This window comes from Podarcis liolepis, assembly GCF_965112155.1.
Source record: "Podarcis liolepis genome assembly, chromosome: 13".
In the NCBI taxonomy this organism is placed as follows: Eukaryota; Metazoa; Chordata; class Lepidosauria; order Squamata; family Lacertidae; genus Podarcis; species Podarcis liolepis.
Window position 1 is genome coordinate 33,256,983 of NC_139573.1, and position 27,840 is coordinate 33,284,822.

Here is a 27,840-nt window from a genome sequence, read left to right on the forward strand (position 1 = left end):
GCTCTTTGTTTTGCTGAGCCTGGAGTATCTGCTGCACCAACCTACACCTCTGCTTAAGCCAGGAGGCCCAACTGGTTGAGAGTTCCCACCTCTGTTCTGCCAGTTTTGAGGTAGCATGCATGCAGTTTTGGTTCCTTCTGTTTGGGAGGCAGTGTTGATGTTTTCATGAACTACAACTTTCTTATATACGTAATTTGGGGTTCCAGGGATGTGGAAGCATTGATACTGTATCCTGCTTCTGCACATTCTGGGGGTATCTGGCTGTCAGAAATAAGGTGATGAGGTAGACCATTGGTTTGACACAATGCATAGGTATGTAGTTCTTAAAGCAGATTTGGAGCTGGTAATTATGGAATTTAATATAAAGAGCTAATTAATATATTTTTGTTATAAAACAAAAACCAAGATTCTGTGGTATATTAAATATCCTTTATATAAATCCTTAGCCTAAGCTTGAATGTGCCTTGTATAACTTTCTGGAATGCCCAGTAAATTCCTTTTTTTTAAAAAAAAACCAACAACAACAACTGTTCTACAAAATTCTATGTATCCAGTATGGGCTGGCCAATATACTCAATCCTGTAATGTCACCCCAGGACCCTCTTTGGTGTTAAGGTCAGCAGAGGGTGCCCTCTTGGTAGCTCTGCTTGGTAGCTCTCTGGGAGAGAGTATTCTTTGTGGCAACCCCTAAGTTGTGGGACTCCCTCCCCATAGAGGTGTGTCTGGGAACTTTATTACACAGTTTTTGGTGAATGCTGAAGACGGACTTCTTTACTCTGGCATTTGACACCTGAGATACATATTTTCAGCCCACCCTATATTTTGTGATTGCAGTTTTTTGTAAATAAGTTTTTAAAAGTATTTTTAATATTGCACTTTAAATTGCTATAACCTGCCTACGGACCTTAGTATGAAGGGCAGGTAATAAATTGAATAATAAAAATAATAACTGCATGGCTTGATTGCACTGGAAATGTATTTGTAATATGTTTATTCACATACCTTGACTTTTTTTTGATAGGATTAAGAAATTTGATTCCATTTGGGATACTGCCAGAGCATAATGGCTTTGAAAGTGGAAGAGAATGAATCTGGCAGAGGACTTGCTGGATAAATGCTCTGTGGCACCTGTTGGAATGAGTCAGAAGCCAATGCCTTTATTTAACTTTACTATGACTAGCTTTTAAATGCCTGGCTGCTCTGCAAAATGAAATATTGTGTATGTTTGCCCCTGATGCAAATGTTGGGCCAAAGGATGACTTTAAAAGCAAAAGTTAGTGTAACTTTTGAGATACACTTCGTTTTGGTAGGTTTGGTTTTGAAAGATGTGTTTTTAAGTCCGTCATGTCCTAGGTATGATGTCTTAGGCAAGTCATTCATACTCGTGTACACTAAGCTAACATTTTAATATAAGGATAGTAGGGTTCTACCTCTCAAGGTGATGAACCACCTTGTAAATAAAAAGTGCTGTGTAAATGCTGAATGCAAAGAAAGTGAATCAAATAATGAGCAGATCGCTCTTTTCAGAGATCAGACAGCACACACTGTTAGTAATTAGAGAACAGTATTTTGTTTGCAGTGGGTGTTGGGTGTTCAAACAGTGCTTCTATGTTTTCCTGGCTTGAGACAAGCTGCTTCTGCACAATATGCAGTAGTTCTCAGCTTGTGGTAAGCTAATGCTGCCTGGTGATGGGTGGAAGGGGGTATTCCATCCAGCACTAAGTTGCTAGAATATTAAACATGAAGAAAACTGCTTTTTCAGGGCAAAGTTTTGAAAAAGACCAGAACATTCACATATTGAGGATGAGAATTAGTTACAAAAATAGATCTAAGGATGTAGAGGCCATTTCAGCCCTTTAGGACAGGGCTGACGGTTGGTATAAATTAAAAAGAATAAAATGGAACAATCTATATACAGTGGTACCTCGGGGTGCGAATGGGATCCGTTCCGGGGCCCTGTTCGCATCCTGAATAGAACGTAGGATGTGACTGCGCGGGTCGCGTTTTGCCGCTTCACACGCACGTGACGTCATTTTGACCGTCTGCACATGCGCGAGCAGCAAAAACTGGAAGTAGCGCACTCCGTTACTTCCAGGTCGCTGTGGAGCATAACCCGAAAATACTTCTCCTGAAGCATATTTATCCCGAGGTATGAATGACTGTAGTTCAGTTTGCTTATTAGTGGCTGACTTGGCATCTTTAACTTCGTTTTCTGAAGTCTTGGGACCCTTTGCTACATTCTCTTTTAAGATACTGGGCCTTCATACATCTTAGCATGCATTCTAGAGCTGTTGTTCTCCAAAATGGCAACTAGACATTCCAACTGTAACCTTGGTTTAAGGAGCCATTTGGTACCTAGCTTATATATCTGAGTTTCTAACACTATTCTTATCACTAAGCTTGCATCAGGCCCTCTCTGTTCCAGGAATAACTATGTAGAAATAAATATGTTTAAAGTGTCTGTATTTGCATGTTTTTGCTTCATTTATACAACATAATAGCCAGCTTCCTGAGAGTTTGTTCTGTGATCTTGCCCCATAGTTGCCAAACCAGAGATCAAAAGAGGGATGTGAAGCTAAAAGTGTCTGTGAAAGGGGGACACTGTAAGGGGAATCTAAAGGATTGAGAATTGGAGCTTCATCACTTTTGCAAAGTTTGCCTCTAGCAAAATTAGTTGATTAACGACTTGAGAGAAGTTTTGGTTTTTTCCTCAGAACCTGGAATTTTTGTTGAGGGGTAGTTAGGGATAATGTTATTACTCTCAGACATTAATTTTTTTTTAAAGCACAGTTCCTGTCTGAACTGGTGGGGATTTCAGGATTTCTTTCCCTGTTGCTGGGTAAAGAAGCCTCACAAACTTCTTTCAACCACCAGCACGATTTCTGATGTTACAGAAGGCATTTAGATGATTGAGCTGTTCTTCCCAGCTTGGGGGAAGGGGAGGGTTAAGAGTTTTTGAAAATTTGTGGTGACATTCCAATGATTCTTAAATGGAGCCCATATAAAAAGTGTAATATTCACGCTTGCCCAGAGAGAATTAATTATAGCACTTAGCAGAAGCTTTTAGTAGTTGTGGACTTGCCAAATCCCAGGGTAATATCTCAGAACACATTGTAAAAGCAAATGGTGTCCTGCAAAAGATCAACTCATCCTCCCTTTCCCTTATTATTATTCTCTCCCCAGAACTGTGGTCTATTATTAACTTGTGTGTAAATTACCATTCCCCTCCTCAGGGCAGGAAAAATCACTGGCAAACAAAATCTTGATGCTAGTGCCTTGAGAGTTTGAAGCAGAGTTGTAGTGCTACTTGATAGGATAGTGGTCAGTCTGGGTCAAAGATTTGTTGCAAAGAGCCAAGCCAGTGCACTTATTCACTGCATTGCTATTGCACTTGCTATTACTCACATTCTTAATAGGTGGCCAAGGTTTAATGATTCAGATCATTGTTGATGTCTTTGCTGAAGACTGGGGAGGAAGGGAGACAAGAGGAAATATGGGGATGAGGACAATTTTTTGCATTTATAGCCATTTTCTCCATTTTTTAAGACTACTATTAAAAAGTTGTCCAAGGCTAAAAGGCTCGTTTAGCCAGCTGGGGGCACCAAGTAAGCAGTGGGCCAAGTGGAAGAAGATTTGTGGCCTGCATTTGTCTGTTTCCTTCTATTGCTGCTTTTAATGGGTCAGTGGTTGTTCATTGGATTTTAGTTAGTTGTGCATATGGGGTTCCTTATCTGGATGCATGTGTGTTCTTGTTGCCAGGAGTGAGTAATTGTATCCTATGGATAGGAAAAGGTGATGTGTTTGTGAGGCAACTTTTCAAAACAGTAACCCAAAACCAAGTCAGACACATGGTTTGCTTTAAGATGGAGTTAGCTTGTTTTCTCCTTCTCTGAAGGGTAGGCCCTGAACCAATGGATTCAAGTTACTAGAAAAGAGATTCTGACGACACATCAGGAAGAACTTTCTGACAGTAAGAGCTGATCAACAGTGGAACTGTCTGTCTCAGAAGTTGGTGGGTTCTCTTTCAGTGGAGGTTTTTAAGCAGAGGTTGCATGGCCATCCGTCATGGATGTTTTAGTTGAGAATCCTGCATTGAAGGTGGTTGGATCAGATGACTCTAAGGGTCTGCTTGTATGCTGCAGGCCCTCAGGACTACCTGATCAGATCTTGACTTATTGGTTTGTTAACCAACATTGCTAGAGTTCTCCAGTTGGGATGTAATAGAGAACTCCTGATTAATGCAGGCCAGGATTTTTTCAGAGAAGCAGGCACACAATGAAGGGAGGAATGCACAATTGTAGCCAAACCTCAAATACAGTGAATGTTTCAGTCCTATAAAAGGGAAGGAAGCATCCCAGTATAATCTGTTTCCTTCCCAGTATGTGCAATTCTGGCTTGAACACTTGCCTTTGTCCTTCCTTTGGAACATAATTGTGAACAACCTTTGGCCAGGGTCCAAGCTTTTTTTACATTGCAGGACTATAATTTGGAATCATTAATTAATTGACATATCCATCTGGCCACTCTGTAATTTCAGAAATTGCTTTGTAGATGCAGTTATTTTAATCTGTACTACAAGCTCTTTGCAAACAAATTGTGAATATGCATAGTGCTCTGTTGGTTGAAGGCTTATAGTCTTTCATGGTTCGTCATAGCGCTTTTATTTGGTTATATAGCCATAGATCATAATAAGTGAAATCTCAGAGCAGTATTCTAAAACAGAAAGGTGCCCAAAAATGACATGTGCAGTATATTTCATGTAATGACACTGTATTCAGAATCAACTAAGACTAAATATGCGAGTAATTGCCATGTTTCATCAGAGAACCGCATTTGAATTGTGTTTTTATATTAAATAACTCTCAGTACGAAAAACTGCAGTTGATTTCTACTTCAGTTTTTGTGCCCTGCTCCCCTGCAAGGATGGGGGGAGGGGAACCCCATGTGTCTATTTGCCTGGATTCCTAAAATTTTTGTGCTGGTATCTATGGATTCAGAATAGTTTTCAGTCCTAATCAGGGATAACTCTTGATGCTGGCTGCAAAGAATTTGGCACATATCTAGAAGTCATTTGTTGAAGTGATAAGTTTAACTATGTGATAGGAATACTTTCCCATGTAATCTTTACTGCTGCCTTGGATGCTCAGGCTTGTTGTCAGGCTTTTGTGGCTTCGAAATAGTAAGTCGGTTGTCTTCAGTTCACTTGAAAGAAGTAATTTCAAAGTGATACAGCCATATGTAATCTGAATGAAGTTAGTAGGAAATGTAAACTAGTGTCAATAGTGAATTGTTCCAGTCTTCATACTTTCTTGATTTAGTCTTCAGTCTTAAGCATATTTTTTGTTGAAGTTGAAAGGATTTACTTCCAGGTAAGCACAATTAGTATTGACCTAGCAAATTACATCTTGGAATATAAATTATTTTTTCTTTTTAGGTTCTAATGCAAAGGTTCTTACCGTGCTTCACAGTCAAGTTATTTTTCTTTTGACTTCCAGGTGCTGTTTAGTTAATGTTTCATAAAATGCAGTGTCCTCCTTCATTGCCTGTAATAGCTTGCAGTTCCTCTTTATAAAGATGAGTTTAGATTTTCTTGCTTTTCTTTCTTCTGTTACCCTAATCCTCCCTCCTTTTCTCCTCCTCATTCCATTTCACTTCTTGAAAGTTTGATACTGCAATCTCAGTAAGATGAGAATACCAAGAGAGTGGGGAAATATTTGAAAACTCTTAAGTGACAGCATCAATTTTTATACAAACTGCTGCCTGAAATTTTCCCAGCTCAGAGTATCAAAGTAGAGGCAAAAAAAGAAAAAAAGACTGCTTTCTGTTGAAGGAAGAATGTTGCTTAGTCAGGACCCACTAGTGGGTCATAGCCTGATCCAAGTTGGGTCGCAACAGGAGCACAACCATCATGCAAAAGATTAAGATAATAAAAAATTAAGAAATGGGTCTCCAAATGCCTGTTTGGGTTAAAAGTGGTTCCATGGTCTGAAAAGGTTGAGGATAACATGTAAGTGCCACATGTCTCAGAATAAAAGTCCTAGTTCAAGCAAGTGAACATATTACAGGCAACTCCCAATTTATGTGTGTTCTATTTGTGTGCAACTGTGCACATGCATGGTGCCGGGTACCTGGAAGTGGTACTCATAAATGGGGAGCACCTGGTCAACCAAGCCTCCAGCTCGTGTGAGTACTATATCCCCTAGTCTGTTATGGGTGTGGCCCTTAACAGTTAGTTTCCCAGTATTTTGCAGCTTCAGTGAACATGGAAAACCCTTATCACAGTATGATAAACTGAAATATTTTTTGTTAGTTGAATACCTCTGTTTTCTGATTATATGACTGAATTGCTAAACAATTAAGGGATAGTACGATACCAAGTCAACACTATTAAGAGTGTTCAGCATTGTGAAACAACCACTGCAGAAGCAACATAAGCTTTCAGCAAGTATTCCTTTGGGTTGCATGCTTCTCCATCCTGATCAAAGGCTGCCTGTCAGGAGGATTTAATGGCACTTCTGGTTGGGATAAGTGCACTTTCCAGACCCTGAAATATTCAAGGCAGATGTTCAGCCCCTCCCTTTAGTTTGCTGAGAGCACTGTTGCACCATCCTGTTGCAGCAGGCTTTCTTTCCATATGGAATCTAAAGATAGCAGGGATCAAATTTCACTGAGTTTTTGCCCAGTGATGATTCAAACTGTTTAAACTTCACATTTCCAGTTTGTAGTTTCGTCCTTCAGAATGCTAAGTTCTTAACTGCTGCCACACTCCAATGCTGCTTAATTGCTCTTACTGAATTGCTGCTGCTTCCACTTCCTATAAAATGATGCCACCTCTGAAAACACCATGGTCTGATATACTGGTTTGTTCTGTAACCATAGGTTAAAGCAAACTGTAGTTCCCTAGGTTCATTTATGTGTGTTTAGAATTGCTTAGTTATAAAGCTAAAATGGAAGTTTTTTTATTTTCTCCCCAGTGCATGTGTGTGTGCGCATATGTGCATAAGTCTGAAAGTCGAACAGGCTCATTTCTGACATAATGCCAAACCATAGCTTAACGTTATGCTTTTAAAGTTTATCCTATTGAGTGTAAAGGGGCTAAATCCGTCTGTTTTTGGGGGGTGAAGTTTGCTGCCTCCTGCTCACAATTAGTTTCAGGCAATGGAAGAGAGAGGTTGGACTTACATGTTATTTTCAATGGAAGGATTGACATTTGTTTACTTTGCTTTCACCCTATTCTGAGGCAACTCTTGTCAGCCATGGGTTAAGCACATGCTTCTCAGTGAGGAGAGATACAGGCATAAGGCCCATCAAGCCTTTCTGACTATCCTCACAGATCTACTTCATTTGAACCTAGGTTTCCTACAGCCAAGCCTGATGTTCCAATCAATCCACAGTCAACACTACTTTCCTTTTTGGCATCTGTTCCCAGCTATTCTGCTTTCCTTTAGAAAATGTTCTCTGCTGTATCACAAACAAGCATGACATCTGAGATTGGTGGGTTGGAGCCATTGAGAATGACATGCTCTCAAGGAAATTGAATACAGTGGTACCTCGGGTTAAGAACTTAATTTGTTCTGGAGGTCCGTTCTTAACCTGAAACTGTGCTTAACCTGAGATACCACTTTTGCTAATGGGGCCTCTGCTGCCGCCGTGCCACCACCGCACGGTTTCTGTTCTTATCCTGAAGCAAAGTTCTTAACCCGAGGTACTATTTCTGGGTTAGTGGAGTCTGTAACCTGAAGCGTCTGTAACCTGAAGTGTCTGTAACCCGAGGTACCACTGTACATTGAAGAAAGATGTTAGGTGGTGCCGCATGAACTGAGTGTCAGTCTAGAACACACACCAAAATATTGTCATGTGCAGAAATGGCTCATCTGATAAGTCTTTAAGTAAGAAGTGTACTCTGAAGGTAGAGCTTTATATTGTATTTATTTTTACTTCATTTTAGTAGTTGTGAAAGTTGAAGAAAGCACCCATGTTTCAAAATGAAAACTCAAAATGCATAGTTCTATTAAGGCTTTATTTCCATATTGGCTTTCTGTGTGCACATTAATTTCACACTCATTTTAAGACTTGACTTTTTAATGACAAGGATAGCTTTTGTTATCACCTTGCCATGGCAATCTCTGTTTATTGAATTGTAGTACATTGTAGAAGCCAACAGTTGTGATAAATGCTTTTATGCAGCTTATTCCTTTGTCTGTTTTTAGAGATTATATTTATTGTGAAGTCTCACAGGCAGAGTGAATGCACCTGTATAGCTTCAACACTGCTTGTAGGCCCTTGTCTAGTGGTGGTTTACCTGGAAAAGAGATAGGATGAGCTCTTTTCTTAAATGAGCTTTGTGTATTGAGTATTCATTCATGTTACAAGAGTTCTTTGGGGAGAATGGAAAGGGAGCTACTTCTGTTTTTTTAAGAACACACACACACAAAAACCACAAAGCAGACTTTGCTCTGGGTAAGCATAGGAAGCTACAAAGTCCAGGTTTTAGAGTATTTTGGCTTTTTAGCTCAATATTGTTTGCTTGTGATTGGCACAGATCGCAGGCAGAGGTCTTTCACGTCACCTGATTCTTTTAACTGAAGATGCTACAGTTATGACCAGGTACCACCTGGATGCTCAGCCAATGTGCCATTACACTTTTTTCTAGACACTTTTTGGCAAAGAACAGTATTATATCTAACAGGTTTCTTTTTTTAGCACAGAAAACACTGATCAGCAGGGTTTGCAGACGGTTGTAAAAGCTTTTTTTAATATAATGATTTAGGATTATTCATGTTCCATGCAAGTCAAGATATTTTAACTTTTCACCATGGGAACACAGTTTCCTTGATTGCAACTGTCTATATCCAATCAAATCCAATGCAATTGCTAGCATACACCCCTATAGCAAAGTCCAAATTGATTTGACTATCCACTTGTACCATAGATAATGCATGTGAAAATCTGTGTAAATGTTTTTTTAAAAGGCAACTATGGGGTGCGGCGCTCATCTCGCTTCAGGCCAAGTGAGCTGGCGTTTGTCCACAGATAGCTTTCTGGGTCATGTGGCCAGCATGACTAAACCACTTCTGGTGCAACGGAACACCATGAAGTGCTGTTTAGCTTCCTAACGCAACATTACCTATTTATCTACTTGCACTGGTATGCTTTCGAACTGCTAAGTTGGCAGAAGCTGGGACAGAGCAACGGGAGCTCACCCCATTGTGTGAATTTGAACCCCCAACCTTCCGATCCACAAGCCCAAAAGGCTCAGTGGTTTAGACCACAGCACCACCCACTCCCTAAAAATCTGTGTAGGTGCTTTGCAAGGAGGGGTGTAAGCGATGTCAGACATGGGCAGCTTTCCTTTCCTAATCCAGTGTTAGCCATTTCTGATGACTCAGTTGACCTCAAAAACATTTGAGACACACAGATTACATTTCTAGGTTACCAGAGAGGAGAGATCCATACCAAGATAGCACAAAAGCAGCTATTTAGCAAGATGGCATCTTCCTGGGTTCTGTACAACAATGGGGATGTGTATGTAAAAGACTTTAATTCCTTCATATGCATTTCTGTGGTCCAAGTGGTTAATTAAATCTGTTTTGCCATTGCTACAGGGCTATATGTTACGGATAGGTGCAAGATACAATGCTGCTGATGAATAGTGTCTCATTGTGGTTTGCCCATGTGTTACTAAATAGCCGGATGCAAGCAACAGGTTTTTCACATCCAGTCAGAAGCAAGTTTCTACTGCTAATCTGTTTTTGTTTTAACTCCTTTACAACTCTGTTAATAAAGTAATTCCCACATACTCTTTAAAAAATGCTGTACACATTTTCCCATTTGGATATTAGATAGAAAAAGGGAAGGTGGAATGAGTACATTTTGATGCTAAGTGTTTCCAAAATTGCCTCTAATGTATATGGGACCAAATTATTTCTAGGTCTGTTAAGAAAGGAACAAGAAATGCTTCCTCTTATACCTACCTAGAAATCATGCCCTCTAACTTAAGGGATATTTCTGTATGGATCCTCAATGCTGAAGGGGCAGAGTAGAATTCTTCATAGTAAAACAAATAAATCCTATATGCATGTAGGGATGTTCAGTGAAGAGGAAAAGGCTCTATCCACGCATCCTCAGAGACCCTCTTCAATATTCCTTTACTTGTTCCAGAACTCAGCCTGATCCTTCAGCTAAGCTTTGTGGAACCCCTGTTACTTGTTCATGCTAATAAATAGCTGATTGCATTTTGCAGAAAAGAAAAAAGTCTGCAGTTGGTCCTGCTTGTGCAGCTGTTGAAGGCACAAGAACCCCATTTCCCCTAATGCCAACCCTGAACTAAAATTCAGGCTGCTGTCCTGGGAATATTTTTTATTAAACAGAAAGAGGCTACTGAGTATACCATGGTACTGTAGGTGAATGCAGTGAATTGTTAACGAGAACCTGAGCCACTTCTAAGCCTCGTTACAAAATTTTCACATTTTGTGTTTGCCATTCAGAAATAGCGTTCTTTAACTCACACTTACTGTGTAGTACAGAGGTCCCAAACTGAACTTCATTTAGGTTGTCTATGAAATAAATTTCTGTTAGGGTGCAATAAAAATTCATATCCCATCTAGCACAGTGTGTTACATTTGATACAACAGGCAGAAAAAGTTTATCGGTCTGCCAAGACTCTCAACAGTTTTCAAGTGGTTTTTGAGTGGGGAAAAGTTGGGTAACCACTGGTGCAGTATTTTGTTTACTGGAGACAATATGCTTCAGATTGCCAGTTGCTGAAAACTGCAAGTTGGGAGAGTGCTGTAACGCTCCTGCTTTTAGACTATGTTAGACTTCCTATAGGCATCTGGTTTGCTACTGTGAGAACAGGATGCTGAACTTAGATGGAACTTTGATCTTCAGCAGGGGTGTGAGTGGGGCTGTGTGTGTGTGTGTGTGTGTGTGACACTATCCTAAAACCAGCACTTGAGGCTTGGATCTTAAGCCTTTCCAAGTGTCCTCACATCACATGAATGGTCATTGCTATTCAGAACTTTTAAGAGCACTTTCCTTTCCTTTTTTCAGAAATCCATGCAACAGGATTCAACTACCAAAACGAAGATGAGAAAGTGACTCTCTCTTTTCCCAGCACCCTTCAAAAAGGTAAAAGGTTTCTCTACAAATGTTGGTTTAGAAGCTAGATGGCTCAGTAGAGGTCCAAAACATTTTGCATCTCATCCCCAGGGTAGGATTTTCTTCTGTTGGAATATGCTTTTGAAAACTCATCCTTCCCTGTATTTCTCAATATGTTGGTAACTGAACCAAATAGAATCCAGTTTCTTAAAGCTCAAGAAACTTTCCAAAAACCTTTAAAGCACTAGTAACTGGAAACTGCCTCATATTTAGTTGACGACTTTTCATATGAATTTGAATGGGATTGAAGTACAGTTAATCTAGTCTGGATCCAATTTAGTAACTGTCCCTCTGTAGGAGTTTATGTGCACTATTCGTCATGCTGTGCCAATTCATTACAAAGTACAAGTAGATTAAATTCATGTTGAGTGACTCTTCTGACCAGGTTTGGGCTTTGTATAGTAATGTGATATGCTAGTCTTCATGCATATCATGCCTGTCTTTGTAATGTTGGCTTCACGCCACCCACACTTTTGATTGTAGCCACATATATACATCTGTATGTCAGCTGAAGGATAACACTTTGTACAACTGGCAAAGTGGGCTCTGGTCCACAGATGCTGTGTCACAATACATTTTAAACCGTGTGTGCTACCAGATTCCTGCGTGTTTCCTGCTGTTTGCTAACACTTCAGTCCCTCTGGGAATGCTAATACTAGTCCAGCCATCATAGATGCTACTACACAGAAGCTACTACACAGAATAAGAAAGGAACTGAAATTAAAATAAAGTATGTCAACAAGCACAGAATATGTCAACAAGCACCAAAATTCAATACTGAGCCGAATGAAGAGAGATTTTGTCACAACTTTTGCAAACATTTGCTCATGGTGGCAGAAGTGGAGTGTTGAGAAACTGAGAGCAAATAAAAACTCTCACCTAAAACAAAGAATAAACATCGTTTTCAGTTACCCATAAAGAAACTTTGCTTATGAAAACCAATGAAATACTATGCATAGTATATATTGCTAACCCCCAAAACTATGATGACTGCAAGCCTGGTTAGAGATCTTGCAGTGTTGTGTAGCAACAGGTTACAGGTGATCAAGATTCCCCCTTGGAAACTCCCCTTTAATATGTATTGTTACCTACCCTGTTTTGTCACCATTTCATATATTCCCTTCCCCCTCTCCTACTTCATACCATTGCCTTGTGCTTATGTGAGATGATCATGGAAAAAAACCTAATGTTTTCTTTGCCTCACCAAGACAGTCTGTTCTGTGGGGCAAGTTAATGTCCATTGTGGTGACTATGACACAGGTTAAGCAATAGTACACATTCTGGAGGGGATAAATCAACATGAGGATACTGTCTTGAGCAGCAGCCTTATTGCAGTCTTTTTCCTTCCCCCCCCCAGTCTTAACATATAGTTGGTCTCCAAAAAAGCTGTCATTATCATCTTGGTTTATGAAGCTGGCTTGCTTTCACTAAAGCATAATTCTTATTAACCACAGTTTAGTGCTTGGATGATATGCCAAACTGCAGTTTATGTAAAGTGGAAGAAGAGGCTTACAATATCTTCCTTATGGTTGCACTGAGGGAATGGGGGGGGGGGCATGGAAGCTCTGGAAAAGCTGGTTTAGCAGAAAGACCGAATGCAGCCACTGGACTCTGGTGAGCACTTCAGCGCACTGTTCTGTGCCTTGGGGTTGGGCGTGATGAGGTAGAAGTTGATGCTTCTTGAACTATTCAGTTTTATTCATTATATTATTGTAGAATAATTAAATTTCACTTTGATGGGTACTTTTAATGGTTAGTTGATGAGCTTCACCTTTCAAAAGTAGGTGATGGTATGAGTTGTGATGAGTGGCAGAATGAATTTGACTGACAGAATTGTTTGGTGTTCATCATCAGCAAAACGTGCTGTGGGAACATTTGCCATGTGCTTCTCTGTTTGGAGCTGGAGGCAGATGAGCTATTTATGCTAGACAGATCAGTTTGTTGATACCCATAAAGTGTTCAGCTGAACTTTGGTTGGTGCTGCTTCGGGCATTTAATGCACAACTGCTGGTCAAGTTAGGCTACAGTCAGCACTGAAACTTTACACACTGCTTTGAAAAATAGTTTAAAAAACAAAGGTCCTAAATGCTCTGCTCTATAAACAAATAATTTTAGGTTGTTCCAGACATTATTTTGCTGTATTCGGCAACTTACAAAGATGGCATTGTCAGTTTTATTCCTACTCTCCCCCCCCCCCAATGAAATTTTACTCATGATATTTAATCAGCAGGTATCTAATGGTCTGGTCTGGAATAGCTTCTAAAACTTGAAGCTTCACTTAGGCCTGGAAAAACAACCCCAAATTCTTGTGCTGTTATCAAACATTTTAGGTGCCAGGATAAATGGGCATCTCAGAGTTCTGTGCTCTGTTTTCCTTCTCTGCTTTTAAGTGATACATCATACTCTTTCCTCTGAGTTCAGCTCATCTGTGTGACTTCAGCTTCTTCCCTGCCATCTTATGCCGTGGAATAGCTTAACATGGAACAACAGAGTTCTCCTCTTTATTCACCATGTTGTGTTCTTCCTCTAGGTGTGCTTCTGTAGCAAAACATTTTTTTGAGTTGCCCAGGACTTCTACAACAAACTCTTTTTACTGCTGCTTGGCTATAGTTCCATCCCTGCCTCCTATCTCCAAGTCCAAATTCCTACTTTGCTTAACTAATCTAAGTTAGAAGTCTTCAGGGCTTGGACTCCACATACACTTTGGTTTTGCTGTATTCATATGTAATCATGGTGTTAAGGTTGTGAATCCCTAACCTCCCAGCCCTAGCATCCTTACCACAGCACCCTTGCATTAATCCACGTAATCCTGATCTGAAACAAGAGAGGAGATGCCATTTACACTAGATAAATGGCATCTTAATTGGAATATGCTTGAAACATATTGCATCTCAAGGCATTTGGAGAGGGAACAGGTTATTCCAAAGGGACAACAAATAGTCCAAACACCTTTGCCCATTTGAATATTCTGGATGGAGCACATCCACACAGCAAGTATTCATAAACTGTCTTCCTCTTTTTAATCACAGGAATGGGGACGTTAAAAATAGATTTTGTTGGAGAGCTGAATGATAAAATGAAAGGCTTCTATCGAAGTAAATACACCACCCCTTCTGGAGATACTCGCTACGCTGCTGTTACCCAGTTTGAGGTATGGACTCCTATGATTTGTGGTCTACCATTTCCATTAATACTTTCATGTCTTGTACATGTACCTTAGAGTCTCTAACAAGACAATTGTGTACTTTCTTAGCTGTGGCTAATTTGCTGTTGCCTCTTTAGAAATCCACCTGTTTCCATTTCTTGTCAATGAAGCAGAAGGCACTCAGTATAAATATCACTTAAGCTGTGATCTAGTAGCTGGTAGAGCCTTAGGTAATAAACAGTATTTTGGAAAGGGCTAAAATTTACTGATAGTCCTTGTTGTAAACTATGTATCTCTCCCCCCACTCCCCAATACTTAATTTTTTTAACAGAAGCCTTGGAGATGGAAAGAGTTGTCCAAGAGTTAACATTTGGTTATGTGTAAGGGTGAGGGTAAGGGTAAGGGTGGCGCTGTGGGTAAAACCTCAGTGCCTAGGACTTGCTGATCGTAAGGTCGGCGGTTCGAACCCCCGCGGCGGGGTGAGCTCCCGTCGTTCGGTCCCAGCTCCTGCCCACCTAGCAGTTCGAAACCACCCTTAAGTGCAAGTAGATAAATAGGTACCGCTTTATAGCGGGAAGGTAAACGGTGTTTCCGTGTGCGGCACTGGTGCTGGCTCGCCAGAGCAGCTTCGTCATGCTGGCCACGTGACCCGGAAGTGTCTTCGGACGGCGCCAGCTCCCAGCCTCTTGAGCGAGATGAGCGCACAACCCTAGAGTCGGACACGACTGGCCCATACGGGCAGGGGTACCTTTACCTTTACCTAAGGGTGAGGTAGGAAGTCTACTGGAAAAGCCCCACCTGAAACCTTGCCGGGTTTCTGACCCTTTACCAGAAACTGTACAGGTTTTTTTGTAATTGATCCGCATCTACTATCCATGTGGAATAAGTGGATAATGCCAGGTAGAATTATTATGCCTCTCCAAATTTTATGCTTCCGGTCTTCTTCAAATTTAATGGCTGTCAGTGTAGTTTTGTGCATGCTTCTTGAATACCTGTATTTCCCCCCCTCATTTCCTTGGATCTTTCTTTTCATTTGCCTTCATGTTCCCCGTTGTTGGTCTGCAGTGCATTTCTGTGTTCTGTGTCCAGGTTATCTAAAGACTGTATTCTACTTGGGAAAACGTAGCTTTTTGGATTTAAGGTCTGTTCTTGCATGGTTCTGTCAGAAATTCACCCTCACTTGCTTTGGCTAGTTAATGTTCTTATTTCTTTCAGGCTACAGATGCTCGTAGGGCCTTTCCTTGCTGGGATGAGCCGGCCATCAAGGCAACTTTTGATATCTCATTGGTGGTTCCTAAAGAAAGGGTAGCTTTGTCAAATATGGTAAGTGTTACTTATAATCTTGGTTTACCTGTGCATGGGAAATAGCATTATCTGAATGTTTGACCCCGCAGGGTAATAAATGGGCATTGTAAGGAGGATAAATTTCTAAGTATGTGGTCAGTATTAATTGATTATATAAATAAATCAACACTGTTGCTACAACTGCATGTGACACAAGCTTCACTATGGAGAGACCTACTTTAGTAATGAATTACCATTATGTGTACTTCAACTATACCAAATGTCATTATCCAACTGCAGTGGCGTAGCGTGGGTTGTCAGCACCCGGGGCAAGGCAAGTAATTTGCTCCCCCTAACCCGGGGCAAGGCAAGTAATTTGCGCCCCCTAACCCTTAACCTGCCGCCGCTGCCAGCTTCTTCTTGCTGCTGCCTGGTCTGGTCTGGTGTGGTTCTCTCCCGTGCTCAGCGCTGTGCTGGGCGGCCGCTGCACTGTCCCTCCCCCAGATAGTCCCTCGCTCTCTCTCCGCACCGCACGCCTGGCACCCACCCCCTCCACAGTGGGCGGCGACCCAGCGGCTCAGATCAGATTCGCACAGCCAGCACTGCCAAGTAGGGGCAGAGAGCTGAGAGTGCGAGCGCCCCCCCCCCAGATGTTGCGCCCGGTGCGGCTGGCCCCCCCTGCACCCCCACGCTACGCCACTGTCCAACTGTACTCCAGGTTTTCTTTTGTTTTGTTCTGTTTAGTTTGTGTTTAATAAAATACATTTTTTGTTTTGTTAAAAAGTCAAGTGTTTAATGAATAAAATGTAGATTGCTACTGTAGTTGTGGCAATGCCAGCTAAAAGATCTAAGACAATGGGTTGTATCGAACACCATTCGGAGTAGACTGTTTGAAATTAATGGACATGGTTAACTTACATACATTAATTTCAGCGGGTCTAATATGAGTATGATAAATTCTTTTTACAACCAGTTAGGGATTCTATTTACAATAAAGCAGTATGAATATGATTTAAAAACAAACAAACCCAATATTTATAAATAAATAATATAGAAGACATACATTTAGATGTGTGTTAGACTCAGTATGATACAATGTGAATGTTCAGACTTTAACACCCCAAAATGGTTTATTTTCTTACTAGTTAGCTTATATGGGTGAACTGTTAAGCTATAATTTTCAGAGAATGAGGAAGTAGATAGGAATGACTGTGCATGAAAGACTAGTGGCTAGAAAGACTGCATGAGAGACTGAGGCCTTTTGTGGCTTGTTCATGTAAAGCGAAACCATGGTTGGTCATTGTATATAAATAGGCATGATGGCTACCTCTGGTATTATATCATGGTTTGTTGACTTAACCCTAGTTAAAAACTTGAATGCGTCTTGAAACAAATCTTCAAGCATGCTCCTGAGGAAGAACTTGTTTGGGCTAAATAAACTTTTTTTTCTTGTGCACCTAGAGGTTCTTTTCTTTTTCCAAGCTAAGCCTGAAAAGCTTGCATGTCCATTTGTTGTCTTGCAGGCAGAGGAGCAGGAAATACAGTCTGTTTCATTAGCTCACTTCACACGCCATAAATCATGGTTTGCAAGCCTGTTTAGTGTGGTTCTGAGCAAACCTAGAATTCTTGGTTTACAGCAACTCTCTAACCAAGGTTGATGTAGAAATAATAGTGAACTATGGTTAACAGCAACCTAGGGGGAAATGGGTGGGGAGGCAAGAGCATGCAGGATAGTAGTTGGCAATCTAAATAGTACGAGGATCAAGAAATTAAGATGCTGGTGGTTACGGAGGCTGGAAATTGTCTTGATGACCTTTCCTACATCCCAGCTGCATTGGTAATGGGTAAAACAAGAACTGGAGATGTGGACCCTGTGTCCCCCCCTTTTTTGTAATGAAGAGCAGCTTGGCAGAAAGCAAGGAGATGGATATGATAGAACAAGATTAGGGAAACTGCACAGAAAGGAAAAGAGCAGGTTAATGAGACTCGTTTCACACATCTGTTTGATACTGCAAAATAGCACAGGAAATACCGCCCTGATCTCTCCTGCAATCTCGTGAAATCTGGTGTCGTTTCAAAGCCAATCTAACAAGTCTCTTCCAAACATCTTTCCTTGGAAAGAATGTCACTGATCGGAGGCCCTACCCTGATGATGAAAACCTGGTGGAAGTGAAATTTGCCCGAACTCCTGTGATGTCAACATATCTCGTTGCTTTTGTGGTTGGAGAATATGACTTCGTTGAGACCAGGTCCACTGATGGCGTGTTAGTCCGTGTTTACACTCCAGTTGGCAAAGCAGAACAAGGAAAGTTTGCATTAGAGGTAATGCATGCTTCCATATCTTTCAGTAACTTTGACAGTTGCTTAAGAATAAACATACACCAGTGCCCCCGTTTTTGACTTTGGAAATATTTTAATATTTTATTTATTTTATAATTTTTTATTTATATTTTTAATATTTTAATAACTTTCTTGCTTCAATTGCTTAGCTGCCATTCCTGTGCTAAAATGGAGAAAATCTTTTAAAAAAGGAAACCAACTTAGATGCATTTGCTTAATGCAGGGAGCTTATTGATAGTGCACATGGTTGTTTGAGTGTAAAAGGTCCCAGGTTTAATCCCTGGCATCTTCAGCTAAGCCTGGAGAGGACCCATGTCTGAAACACTGGAGAGCTGCTGCTGGTCAGTGTAGACAATATACAGTCAAACCTTGGTTTTTGAACGTCTCAGCTGCCGAATGTTTCGGAAGCCGAACACTGAAAACCCGAAAGTGAATGCTTCCGTTTTTGAACGTGCCTCAGAAGTCGAACGGCTTCTGAGGCATGTTTCTCAAATTTCCTTATTGAACTTGCTGACAGCCCTTTGATCCTCAGTTTCCGAACGTTTCGGAAGTCGAACGGACTCCCAGAACGGATTATGTTCGAAAACCGAGGTTCCACTGTATTAGCCTAGATCAGGCATAGGCAAACTCGGCCCTCCAGATGTTTTTGGGACTACAACTCCCATGATGCCTAGCTAACAGGACCAGTCGTCGGGGATGATGGGAATTGTAGTCCCAAAACATCTGGAGGGCCGAGTTTGAGGAAGCCTGGCCTAGATGAATTTTGCATAAGGCCTGACTTGAGCAACTTCTGATGTTCATGCTGTGGCAGGGGGAACTTTGTTTTCCAGGCACTGTTTGGAAGTAGGGCATATATTGTCACCTAAGCTGAACAACTTATAAATGGTTAGCTCCATAATCTTTTAGCGTCACCTAATTATTCAGGCTTCAGAGATTTACAGCTTGTGTGATTGGGTGGAGCTGGGGAAGAGATGAAGTGATAAATTGTGAACTTTCTGTTAAACTTTTTTTCCTTATGGGTTAAACTGTGGATACACATACTTCAAATTTGATTAGGTATGTCCCTGGGGGCAGATAAAATGGCTTTACAACCCTTACCCCTGTTCCCTGGGCAACGATTAAGTCCTCTTTGGTGCAGGGTTTAGATAGTTTTGGAATTTGTTCAGGCCTCTCTTTTTTGCAGATATTCATCAGAACACGCGTGTTCCTTTATGTAAACATGTCATGTGTGTAGATTTGGCAAAGGCCAGAGTTGACATAGTTTTAACAACAACTGCAGTTGGCTTAGGAGTAAAAGCTAAAGCACAGTGTCTTAAAGTCAGTTAACAGGTCTTCTTTATTTTGACTTAACACACCATGCTCTCTATCATTTTTCTCCTTTCCCCCCTTAGGTTGCTGCTAAAACGCTGCCTTTTTATAAGGATTACTTCAATGTTCCTTACCCTCTCCCTAAAATTGATCTCATAGCTATTGCAGACTTTGCAGCTGGTAAAGTATTTTGTGTTACCTCTGAGTTTTATTTGAATTGTAAAACATTTTAGGAGATGGTTGTGTGTATCAATATCAATAAACCTTTGTATTTATTTTATAAAGGTGCCATGGAGAACTGGGGCCTTGTTACTTATAGGTATGCTGTTAAATACTGTCTTTCCTCCCTTCCGTGTCCTTTGTTGACTAATTTTTCCACGTTTTATCAGATATAGTGTAGAAAGCTGTAATGATTTGGGCTTGTTTGGTAATTTCCTCAAAATTATTTTCCATTTTGCGCAGTTGAAGTTTCCACAAAAATAGGTATTTGAGCATATCCCTCAGAAAAGTAGAGCTTTATAAAGCCACAATATTCAAGAATATTACATTATTTTAAAAATGCAGCACCTTTCATTTAGATCCTTTGTTTGTATCTTCTTCCACCCTTCTGTGGCCCAATGCAGACACAAGTTACAATCACACATAATGCCAACACAAAGTTTAGTATTCCATACTTACGGGTCATAGGCTCTCCTCTTCTGCACTATCATGGCCACAATGACATTGTAGGCTTTTGCTTCCATTTTCAAGTAGCCAATTTCTATTTCTGTCTGAACACAAACAAACTAAAGTTTACTGAAACAAGCCAACTTCAGGCTGTTGTTGGTGATATGTGTATGCCACAGTAAACCATAGCTAGCACCAACCACAGTTGTCAGTTTAGACACAAGAAAATGCATGTATCTGAAAGCAGAAGCAAAGGCTTCCAATCTTCTGTGATTAAAGAGGGTAGACAGGGAGCACACAAGACCGCGTACTCAAACTGTGGTTTTGTGTTGTGTGTGAGCACTACCACTCTCATAACCGTGGTTAAGATATCACAAACAAATTGTGAGTTGCGTGTTTTCTCCTATACCGCTTCTCGGAAATGATCTAACCCTTCTCCTCAACCACAGTTAACTTCCATTGACATTGATGCTCACTATATTTGAGGCTAAGCAGGGTTAGCTGATCAGGAGTTGAATTCAGAGTTCTAAGTTGGTTTCAAATGCTGCTTAACCACAATCACCGTCAGTATCAGAACTTCCATATTTAACTTAATTGCGGTCAAGAGCACACCAGTATCTCGCCCTGCACCCATTTAGAGAATGGGAAGTTCACTTTATTTTCAAGTTGAGCAGGTAAACTTTTGTAGCTGCAAAGTGGGGGGAAAAATCTATGGTTTTTGTCCTTTCGGAGATTCCCATTTTTTAAAGTTATAAGCTCCTTATGCAAAAGTGTCAAACAGCAGGCGTTCAGTGTGCATTTTGTAAGATATACGCTATTTTTCTGTGTATAAGACTAGGTTTTCCCCCTAAAAAATAATGTCAAAAATTAGGGTCAAAAATACATGGATACCCCCCCCCATTTTCTTAAATCTGAGTCCCCAGAAATTGGGTCTTATACATGGGGGCATCTTATAGATGGAAAAATACGGTAATTCTCAAATAATTTTGGGGCTGTCTATGCCTTTAACAAATTTTCCAGCAATAAATCTCCAGAACCACATTAGCCCATGCATATTCTAACACTACATATAGTGCATTGAAGACCAGTCTCATGAGCAGATTCCTTGAGTAGCTTCCTTCCCTTCATATAAAACTGCTTCTAACTTGCCACAAATATAAAGAGCAGTTAGGGCTTTGGTGCTAGGGCAGCTGACACAAATTCATTTGAAAGATAACGCATGACATGGGGGCATTTCCTTTGTTAGGAATTCTCTAACCAAACTCTCCCTGTCATCCTTAGCTTGTAGGTGCATTGAGCAGGGGAAGGAGGGTTGCAGTTGAATAAAAACTGTATGGGGGGATGAGTCTCTGCATTATACCCTTAGAAAAGATATTTGTGCAACTTTTAGTTCAACTTGTAGTTCTAAAGTAATATACCAAGTTTTCCTTGCTGCCTAGTGCGCTCTCTCTCTCTCTCTCTCACACACACACACACACACACACACACACACTCCATCTGATCTATCTTTGTTGCATTCCTAACGCCTTCGCCCCAGATTTATGGCAGTCTTTGGGCCTGTGCATTCTTTTTCTCAACCCATCCTGCTGTTTCCAAATTGTTTCAAGCTGCCAGGCAAACTCCTCGGGTTTGTGGGTGGGCCTTATCTTTGAGTGAGAACAGAGGGAGGTTCCTTTATATCAGAACACTAGTGCCATATCTTTCTATGGACTGAACCCCATTCTTCCAGTTTGCCAATTATTTTTGAAATTTTGATCTCCTTCCCTCTCCCATGCAAATCATTGTGACCTTTGGTGGTCTCCAACATCTTTCCACCATTGCTGGAAAGTTTGGGCAAAACCAGTTTGGGCAAAATGGTTAGTGGTAACTGAGCTCACTCTACCGCCACCTTTCTGATCTGGTACAGCTATGGCAAGTGTGCCCTTTAAAATATTTTGATTTAAAATAACACTAGCCCAGGTCATCAGAAGGCATTTGGTAGGCTATAATAACACAAAGTCTCTGACTTCCTCTCTAGTTGCCATTGTTCCTATATCTTTGACCATTGAATCACAGCAGTTTCCCCCCTATGTAGATACTGTATTTTTTCTTGACCAGCCATCCCTCTAAAAGGCTTTCAAGACAAAAGAAAAAAGAATCATTTGTTCCTTTCCCACCATTTCCCAAACTTTCATTCATAAAAAGCATTTCCCATCTGCCGTTTTTTGAAGTATTTGTAAAAAACAATAAATTTATAAAAAATCTGCTGAGTGACTAAAAATCTACCCCCATTTAATCAGTCAGTGTTAACTGATTATTTAATTGTAGCAGCCCTAGTTACGATGGCTCTGTGCTAACCAAATGAATGTTCAAATGGAGCAGATGGAACATAGTTTGGCCATTTGCCCAGCCTGTCACTGCTCCCACTGGAAAAAAAGAGGTGTAGACCAGAGACAACTTTGCAAAATTTTGCAAGGAGCATAAGAGAGCTTTTACTTTTTTGTACACAATCATGTGATCATTGGGTTTGATTTCCTTTCTCTGCCAGTCTCTTCTTGAAAAAGCCCTTTAAAAAATTATTCCCTGGTAGCTAGATTGAAGTGTGACTAGGAGACTTTGAAACATATTGGTGTGGAGTGGTAGTGCCCCTGAGCACAACTCACCTTGTATCCTTTTTCTGTGTGTCAGTTCTAGAGTAAGCTTTTCTATTCACTCTGTGTGCCTCATTTTAAAGAAGTCATGCCTTGTTGATCTGTGGCTTCCTCTTTTGCATCCCTGCGTGCACTGAGCTAAAGAACACAGCAATAGTATTAAAATAATAATAATAATAATAATAATAATAGAGCCCACCCTTTTAGTTCAGTCCCTGTTACACAGAGTATCGGAATACTGGCGCCTATATCTCTGGCGTTCAACATGGCAACTGCAATCTCATTAATGTGGGGTTAATTTCAAGGCATCAGGAGGTTACTGTGGAGCAGCCATGTTAACGCTTTAGCTAAGAGTGGATAATGGGGTCCTAATAAATAGGTCTGGAGAGTTGCAGAGTTTTAGGAGTTGTAATGACCTGGAAGCCTCTTTCCATGCTTTGGTTATGCCAATTAGTAAAACATCCCAAATCCAAAAATTCATTATATAATAGGTCCTTTTGTAGAGAGTTTTTGTTGGTGAACTCTTGCGGGGTTGAACAAATAGTTGGTAGCTTTGTGATAATTTATGAAATGAACACAACAAACTGACGTGTAACTGAGGAAAGTTATTTGCTGAGCTGCCTTTTTTCAGACCAGTTATTTTTAAATGAGATGCATTTTTGAGGGGTAGGTGGTGATGGTGCTGTCTTCCCTCCTTTCCCTCTGAAGAAAAGTACTCTTTGCTGCATCCTAGCAGATATGAAATGTTAACCTTGCTGTTTTCACCTATAAGCATGAAGCACTCTTGTTTAGATGAGTTTGATAGCTTGATTGATTTCAAAAAATGTGCTTTTCTCTCTAAGTCACCTTGCTTCAGTCTCTGTTCTTTCTCATACACAGGGAAACTGCACTGCTGATAGATCCCAAAAACTCCTGTTCCTCCTCCCGCCAATGGGTGGCTCTCGTCGTGGGCCATGAGCTTGCTCACCAGTGGTTTGGGAACCTTGTGACTATGGTACAAAAATTGTATTTGACTTTCCCTTGCTCTGGGCTTAGATCAAGGTTACTCAGTTTCCCGCCTATTACTTGTCCTGAGTGTATCTGCTCATGGTCACAGCAGATGCCTCATGTTTTCGTATGGTACTGCAAGTGTGCATGTCTGCCTATGCAGAGTATTATTAGGAAAAACAGCAGTATTGGGGCATCAGCAGCAGCTGGAGATTTTCAGTGGGTTAGATGTGGCCCACAGGTTGCCTCATGAGACGCTATAGGGAGAAACGTTGTGCACTACCATTGAAGATTTTGTCTGCTCTCCTCTAGGATTCACAATGCCCAGCAATGCGAAAGAATGTGCCATAATGCACAATAAAGCATTGAATTAAATAAATAATAATAAGGTTAAAACCTCACACTTGCGTTAACTGCTTAACCCAAATACCATTATGATCCCCCTCACCCATTGCAAGTCTAGGCGGGTCAGAAACTTCTGATTTGTGCAAGTCTGCAAATTCACCAGACTTGGAGATATTTTTCATAATTCTGAAATTAGTATCCATGGGGAGAGGATCTATGAAGGGAACTGATGCTTCTTCTGGCATATGGGGTGATCCACACATTTACAAGCTTATCTTTGCAGCTATAAAGTCTTTTAAACGTGTGGGGAGCTGAAATTCTTAGGATGCTGAGTTAGACGACAATTAGGTATACCTCAGTGGTATTAGTGTAAAATCACTAAATACAGACCTATTTATAAACTTAACATTCAAATCCAATAAGTACTATCCACTTGTGGAAAAGGATTTCTCTCTGTGACGTTTTAGGGTGCTTTTTGAATTTCCATATGTTACAGCAGGAATGGTGAACCTGTGGCCTTCCAGTTTGATTATTATTTATTTCATCTGTTTATATACCACTTAATACTAAATCTCTAAGTGGTTTACAGATATTTATTTATATTGTTTGGACTCCTAACTCCATCAGCGTCATTCACCATGGCCAGGTTGATGAGATTTGTAGTTCAGTATTTAGAGGGATAAAGGTTCTCCACCCCTGCCTTAAGAGCTAGGGGAATAGCTTTCTTTTCCTCCTAACGTCTCCATAATCGGCACCCACAAGATAACTTTACCTGCAAATGAGAGGGAAGTTTAACCTCTTTTCTTTTCAGTTTAATTTTTTGTATGCCATTCCCCCCACCCCTTCATTACTGGCAGGCCACCTTTCCTCCTTTGTCACATGACCTCTCCGTTGCTACAGTAGAACTTGTTGAAATGGAAAAACATTATTCACAAAACCAGTGGCATATTTTTAGCAGTTGACATGCCACCAGGGCAGTTGGAAACATGGCAGAGGCAGCTTTGTGTGACTAACCAGCTCTTCTATGAAATGAAGGAGGGACTCTGGAGAGAGGCTGACCTTTTCTATAAACCCAGCCAAAACAAAGCATGCAGCAGTATTTACCTGACTCTATGGGCTTTTCAAATCCATTTATCAAATCAAAGTAGCTCCCCCCCTTTTTTTTAAAAAAAAAAGCCCAGCAACTTGTGTGCCAACTTTTCTTTCTCTTTGCATGAGTTCAATACACTATTTTTGCTTGCATGTCTGGCATGGCTTGCTGGTGTTAAGCACAGACACTTTCCACAGAAAGAAATGGTTCCATCACACTTGGTGTGCTAGTGTTAGACTTCAGCAGGCACCACAGTCCTGAGCTAATGAGATTATTTTCACAGAAAAGGGATGAAAAGGCATGAGATGTTGGCCAATAATTCTATTGGTTCTCAATCCCTAAATAAAATTCCTGCATTCTTCTTCCCCATTACGGTTGCAAAGATTCTCAGTTGTACTTGAGAGTGTGGCTGCACTGGTAGATTTTCATGCACTGTGCGCCTAGCAATAGTGCACATGGCTCATGCAGTTCATACTTTATCCTGTCTCTGTTTGGAATAGTGTATGCACCACTTCTTAGCTTGTGAGATTCAATGTTTGTACCACATTAATCAAGCAGGTATTATTGTAATGTCTATTTTTGATTTTGCAGACAAATGTCTTGCATTGTCTTCTTTTCCATTCTTTCAATTATGCCTCATAAAAAATAAGTAAATCTATTTTTCTCCACCCCCTAACTGACTCTGTATCCCCAGTTAGCAATAATCATGCATCAGATTAACCTCACGGGCTACAGTGCTGCCACTGTGCAAAGCACGGAAATTTGTCTGGGTTCTATAAACCAGCATTCTGAATTATACATGCATAAAGTTCATTTAGAGACTGGTTTAAGACCATAAGATGGGACAGGGTTTTTTTTAAGATAAGTAGATATTGCCCTGGTCTGCATGGGAGGCTGCCTGTAAGTCACTTAGAAGCTTCTCTGAGTTTCCATGAAAGAACAACAGAATATGTTCAAATATTCTGAGAATTTCAGCTTTTTTTAAAAAAGAAAAAAGCCCATTTCTGGTATCTGTGAACATAGGTTTGAAAGACAACACACTGAACATTGAAGTTGGAGGGTGCTAAGAGGGGTGGTAAGGCAGGATTTTTTAACCCTCTTCCCTTCAGCTGCAAATCACGTGACCAGCAATTATTGCTACGTGGCTCAGTTTGCCTTGCAGGCCTGCATTCGGCTGACTGACTGCCTAGATGAAACTTTCAAAGACCACAAAAATGTGTAAAAGGAGAATATTTTCTAGGTGGTGGGAGGAGGGAATTGAAAAGTGTGGTTAGCGTGGATTTCATCATTGTCCTCACTTGCATTAATCCTGGTAATGCTTCTGAGCATTGAAGCCCTAGAACTTTACCTTGAAACCTGATCTACTTGAAGCTGCGGTAGAGTTGGGAATTTCTGTCCGTCATCCCCACCCCAACATCAAATTCAGATTGAGTTTATGTAGAATTCCGTTAGTTATTTTTTTATCCACTGGTGGGGTTCATTCTTACTTGATACATTTCATTCTGCACAGAGAACAGTTACTGTGTTGCAGCTTTCACTTGTATTGTGTTTCCCATTTCTGTTAAAAATCTTAGCCTACTAAACAAAGGCATTCCTTCAGTGGCTGATGGAGAATGTTCCCGTTTGATTTATTCCCCACAATACTGCAGCCATCTCTCCCCGCCCCCCCGGGATACTTCTGAGATTTCATCAAGCGTTGTCTTCCTAGTTTTTCAGGTGTGGGGACTAGAAACTTGCTTTTTGCAAGTTTGCAACTTGCATTATTTTATAGAATGCCAAATTCTGTGTTGTTTTCTTCTCGTACACAGAATTGCGCAATATTTGCACCTGTTAGTAAGGAGTTCCACATCTCTAAGAGAATCAGAGGTTTCAGTGATGGAGACCTGAGATCTCAGAGACCAATGGCAACTCCTTGTCCTTTTATCTTGATGCTCTGATGCTCTGCTTTTAGTATCAGCAATTTTCTCAATTCTTCGTAGGAATGGTGGACCCATCTATGGCTCAATGAGGGCTTTGCATCCTGGATTGAGTACCTCTGTGTGGACCATTGTTTTCCAGAATACGATATCTGGACACAATTTGTTTCTGCCGATTACACACGAGCTCAGGAGCTGGATGCCTTAGACAACAGTCACCCTATTGAAGTGAGTGCCAACTGCTGCAATCAGTGGAGTTTGCATATGCTTTGCTGCATGCTCTCTCATTGTTAGAAATTCTTCCTCTGATAACGGGCTGGGGCTCCGGAGGAAAGCAACCAAGAATGCTTTATCTTAGAGACTTAGTGATTTAGTTGCCTTAACACTGCTTCGTAAATCTGTAACTGGAGATGCAAGTCAAATGTGGTCTCTTCTGATGACTTGTTGCCTTTCTCACCCCAGGTCAATGTGGGCCATCCATCTGAAGTAGATGAAATATTTGATGCCATCTCTTACAGCAAGGGTGCGTCAGTAATTCGAATGCTACATGACTACGTTGGGGATGAGGTAAATCTATAACTTTACTGCCACTGACATCTAGGGTAACTGTGGATGTTCTGTGTTCTTTTATGTAGAGAGGGTTGTGTTGTGAGGAGCTTGGTGGATCAAGCAAAGGTCCATTTAGTCCAGCTTTCTGTTTCCAGCAGCTGCACAACCAGATACCTCTGGGAGTTGAGCAGCAAAACATGAAAGTGGTGGCCTTCTCCTTAGCATCTGACATTCAGATCCTATCTCTGTATATCTCTCTCCTTCCTTGGAGCTTTTTAAGCAGAGGTTGGATGGCCATCTGTCATGGATGCTGTAGCTGAGATTCCTGCATTGCAGGGGGTTGGACTAGATGACCCTTGGGGTCCCTTCCAACTCTACAATTCTATGATTCGATGTTGGTTCCATTACTCTATAGTGGCT

At 40.8% G+C, this 27,840-nt stretch overlaps 1 protein-coding gene across 2 annotated transcripts in view; it reads left to right on the forward strand.

Moving 5' to 3' along the window:
• NPEPPS (aminopeptidase puromycin sensitive) overlaps positions 1-27,840 on the forward strand; it is a 69,697-nt gene that overhangs the window by 17,408 nt on the left and 24,449 nt on the right. For both annotated transcript variants that reach the window (XM_083469511.1, XM_083469512.1), the window contains exons 3-11: positions 11,053-11,130; positions 14,190-14,311; positions 15,521-15,628; positions 17,711-17,911; positions 19,321-19,417; positions 19,523-19,556; positions 23,413-23,527; positions 26,935-27,099; positions 27,334-27,438. In XM_083469511.1, coding sequence (XP_083325637.1) covers positions 11,053-11,130; positions 14,190-14,311; positions 15,521-15,628; positions 17,711-17,911; positions 19,321-19,417; positions 19,523-19,556; positions 23,413-23,527; positions 26,935-27,099; positions 27,334-27,438 — 1,025 coding nt within the window. The remainder of the gene's footprint in view (positions 1-11,052; positions 11,131-14,189; positions 14,312-15,520; positions 15,629-17,710; positions 17,912-19,320; positions 19,418-19,522; positions 19,557-23,412; positions 23,528-26,934; positions 27,100-27,333; positions 27,439-27,840) is intronic.